We start from the raw sequence: 4,183 nt of genomic DNA on the forward strand, positions 1-4,183 counted from the left end.
CCCTGGCTCCCACCCGCCCTCCATCCCATTTTCCTCTGGAATCCAAAGTTTTCCCTGCAGCCAAGCGGGAAAGTTGGAGCTCGGCACCGCTGCGGGAGCCGTGGCCGGGGGTCCCGGTGTCCCCCGGGGGTGTCTGGGGCCGGGGTCTCCCCCCCGCTGGCGGGGGCGCCCGTGACAGCCCGGCCTCATCCCACTCTTCCGTTCTTGCATAACCGGGGCTGCTTCTCCCGGAGCCGCGACGCCCGGCTGCGGAGTTTGGCTGTGGCCGGCCTGGTGACACTGGGAATGTGTTTACCCGGCGACGGACCGGGCTGTCCGTCCATCTGTCCGTGTGTCTGCCCGTCCAGCCTCCCCCCATCCGCGCATCCAGCTCCCCCATTCCGCGTGTCCAGCTCCCCTGCCAGCGGCTCTTTCCCAAGCCGTGCACGTCGCGTTCCCGGCCCTTATTGATCTATTCAGTAAATACTTGAGCTCGTCAGCTCCATGGCCGGGCTGGGAATGTGCGAGGGGCCGCTCTTGGCAGCGCCCGCGCTCTGCGCTGGCAGCTGATCCAGCCGGGAACCGGCGGCCGTGGCGAAGTTCCTCGCAACGCCTGGACGCTCGGGGCTGTTTATCCCTTTAAAAGCAGGGAAATGAGGGGGGGTCTCGGTTTTCCTCTTGCAGATCCCCGCTGTGTGCATGGGAACGGCCTGGTGAAATGAGAGGCCGGGGTGACTGATGAGTGAGAGGGTTTTTTTTTGGTGGGGAAAGGTTTTTTTCTGTTCCCTTTCTTCACCCACCTTGGACTGAAGCGAGAGAAGGGATTTGGTGTCGTGGCAGTGGCAGCGCCTGACCCGTCACCGGGTCGGAGGGATGGAGGAGGAGGAGGAGGTTTGGGCAAACGCCAGATCCCTGCCCCAGATTTGTGTCTGGGGCTGCGGGAGGCCGGAGCCTGCGGTTTCCATCCTCCGGCCCCTCCTGCCCTGCTGGGGGTCTGGGCGCTCCATCAGTGTCCCTTGGAGGGAGGTGACAGGAGCAGAGCACCTCGAGGCACCCCTCAGCCCCCCCTCACCTGGCACCTGTGGGGCTGGTTGACCCGCTGGCACCCACCCGGGGGGCTCGGTGGTGCAGGTGACCAACAGCTGAGCCCTCCAGGGTCGCCCGCCTGGGGACCCGGCTCTCGGGGGCATCGTCCCTGCTCGGAGGGAGCAGCCGGCGGATCCAGAAGTTGGTGGGGGCGGCAGGGAGGCATCGCTCATTGCATAAGCTGCGTTGCCTTTGGAAACGAGGCTGCGGAGAGATGATGAGCCGGAGGGAAGTTCCTCCATCCTCTTCTCCACCCCAGGAGCCAGAGCGGGGCAGAGACACCCCCTCCTCCCAGCGTGTGTCGCCCTCCCAAGGGGCTCCCACCTCCCAGGGCCTTGAGCAGAGTAAGAGGTGCTGGGACCTGTGTGAGTCTGTGGGTGGCAGGATGAGGAAAGGGCTCTGGAAGCCCCTCGCTCTGCAGGCATGTGGCTGGGCTGGCTGGGAGGCAGAAGGTGGCACCTGAGCTGGTGCCTTGGCCCCAGCAGTCCTGTCTGGGCTCTGGTCTCCCACTGCCCCTGGTGGGTACAGTGGGGCTCTGGGAGAGCCTGGGAAGTCACGGGCAGCAAGGTCCGGTGTCCCCATCCTTGTCTGGAGACCCGATTCCCCACACTCTCTGCCGTGGTTTGCAGCTCTGGAAGCTCTTCACTTCTTCCTGGAAAGAGAAGGGCAAAGTCCTGCTGGGAACGGGAGGAAGCTCTTCCAGGGGGACAAAGGGCACCGATGTGCAGCTCCTCTGTGCCCGACCCTGCGCCGCTTCCTGGAGCTGCGTGGGGTGTCCCTGGGCCCTGCGGTGGCACAGCCGGGTGGCCTTGGGGGCAGAGCGAGGGCAGGCAGGGATCGCCCCGTTCCTGTTTTGGAAATACCTGTGGTTGAGGGTGGCTGAGGGGTTCCAGAGCAGCGCTTCCCTCTCGCCGCCTTGGTGGTCTGGCGTGTCCCGTGTGTGCGAGGGGAGTGTGTGTGCCCACGTTCACATGTGTGTGCCCATGTTCACATGTGTGTGCCCACGTTCACATGTGTGTGCCCACATTCACACATGTGTGCCCATGTTCACACGTGTGTGCCCACGTTCATATGTGTGTGTCCATGTTCGCACGTGTGTGCCCACGTTCACATGTGTGTGCCCACGTGTGTGCCCATGTTCATATGTGTGTGCCCACGTTCACAGGTGTGTGCCCACGTGTGTGCCCACGTTCACAGGTGTGTGCCCATGTGTGCACACGTGTGTGCGTGCGCTGCTTCCCGGGGCGTGCGTGGACACGCCTGAAGCCCTGCTGGGTTCAGGGCAGGTGAAGGGCGGAGGTTTGGGGGTGCTGGGAGGAGGAGGAGGAGGCAGGAGCTGTCAGAGGGGCTGCCCCTGGGGAAGGGCTGGGGGTTCCTTTGCAGTGGCAGGGAGGGGTGTCTGACATTCCTGTGCAGAGCATCCCAGCGGGATGAGATGCTCCACTCTGCTGGGCTTGGGGTTGCCAAGAGTCCCGTGGGGAGGCTGTGCCATGGGGTGCCAGCGTGCCCCCATCCCACGTGCTCCCTGTCTGTGACACACAGCGATGCTGAGAGGATGGGGCAGCGCTGGAGCATCCCTGGCAGCGCTGCCCCGTTTGGGGTGAAGCCTCCTCGCTGCCTCCTCGCTGCTCCCAGAGCTCCCCGAGGCGCCGTGGGCGGCGTGGAGGTGGGAACAGCTGTGGCAGCCCCCTCGCCTTTGGTGCCTCAGCCCCACCGCTCGCTCCTCGTGTTCCCTCCGTGCCGGTTCCATGTGCTCCGGGGGAGCCTGCGAACCGGGAAGGAGCGGGGGCTGCTCCAGCTGGTGATGCTTTTCCTCCTGTGTCGAGTACCAGTTGGGATGACGGGGAGCAAAACTGCGCCCTCCAAGGCCCTGGCTCCTGGAGCATCCTTTGGAGGAGCTGGCTGTGCTTTGGCGTTCCTTGGTTCCTCTTTGCCCCCAGCCTGGTGGGCTGGCCTGGGCTCTCCTCTGCTGCACAGGCGTTCCCCTCTTCTTGCGGGAACGGCAGGATTGGAGCGGAAATTTGGAGACGAATTAAGGGAAAAGCTGCGTAAAGCAGCTGCTGGGTGGGGTCCCCAAAACACAGCCCCGGAGTCCGCCAAGGGGAGGGGGTGGTGGCATGAGCAGCTTCGAGGCAGGAGTGTTATCTCCCAAATCTGTCCTCCTGCTGTCTGGGGTGAGGGTGTTCAGGGAAGGACAGTGGACAGGCTGAGCTCAGCCCTGCTCCTGCCCCCTCTGGGAGGGTGTGAGGGGACCCAGCTGCCCCCTGAGCTGTGGCAGCATCGGGGTCACCTCCTGGCGCTCGGGGAAGGGGATGGAGGGCGGGCAGGGTGAGGACCAGGAGCCCTTTGGCCAGGAATAGGGGGCACCCTGGGGATGGTGCCCACAGGGGAGGGTTTGTTTGGCTGTCCCAGGAGGCAGGAGGAGACGAACCCGTGTTTGTGACCCTCGTGGCGCTCCAGGGATGCTCCTTTGGAGGGTCATGGGCCCCCAGGAGCCTCTCCAAAACACAGGGAGCACGTGCCTCTGCAGGTGCCCTTTGCCTGTGCCCTGGGTGCACAGAGGGTGCTTCTCAAAACCACAAGCAGGGCTGGGCCCTCTGGAGTGCCCGGGGAGGGGGGGAACACACAGGGTGTGCTGCATCCTGCTGAGTCAGCACCACGGTAACCAGCGGGTGAGCCCGCGGCTCTGTCACGGGGCAGGAGCTTCCTCTTCCAGGCGTGGAGGCGATTTCGGTTCCCAGATCCACTCCAAGCACTTTCCTCGTGCCAACCTTGCGGATAAATCCTTGCCCTGTGGCCCCCCAGACTCCCTGTCCGGCCCCCAGCCCTGCTGGGGGGGTGCATCTCTCCGAGAGCCGCCTGCTAAGCTCAGTCCTGCTCCCAGCTCATCCCAGCAAGCCACAGGGCTCAGCTGGAGTGTCTGGGATGAATCTGGCGGTCCCAGAGTTGGGAATGAGCTCCTTGGAGTTGGTGCTGACCCCTGGCCGCTGTGGCTGGTGGGCTGGTGAGCGATGGATGCATCCACCCGCTTCCTTCCCGCGGTCCCGGCTTTGCCAGGCAGACAGGACTCTCCCTGTGCTTGGGATGAATATCTGCATCACCTCTGGCTGTGACATCC

At 64.5% G+C, this 4,183-nt stretch overlaps 1 protein-coding gene across 1 annotated transcript in view; it reads right to left on the reverse strand.

Moving 5' to 3' along the window:
• LOC114073643 (signal transducer and transcription activator 6-like) overlaps positions 1-915 on the reverse strand; it is a gene marked incomplete at its 3' end in the record, with an annotated part of 8,104 nt that extends 7,189 nt beyond the window's left edge. The window contains exon 1 of the mRNA XM_027911368.1: positions 296-915. Coding sequence (XP_027767169.1) covers positions 296-379 — 84 coding nt within the window. The remainder of the gene's footprint in view (positions 1-295) is intronic.
• Positions 916-4,183: the final 3,268 nt, after the last annotated feature.

The sequence above is a fragment of the Empidonax traillii genome, unplaced genomic scaffold (genome assembly GCF_003031625.1).
Source record: "Empidonax traillii isolate 1590-97213 ecotype Southwest subspecies unplaced genomic scaffold, ASM303162v1 scaffold7830:size11848, whole genome shotgun sequence".
Taxonomy (NCBI): domain Eukaryota; kingdom Metazoa; phylum Chordata; class Aves; order Passeriformes; family Tyrannidae; genus Empidonax; species Empidonax traillii.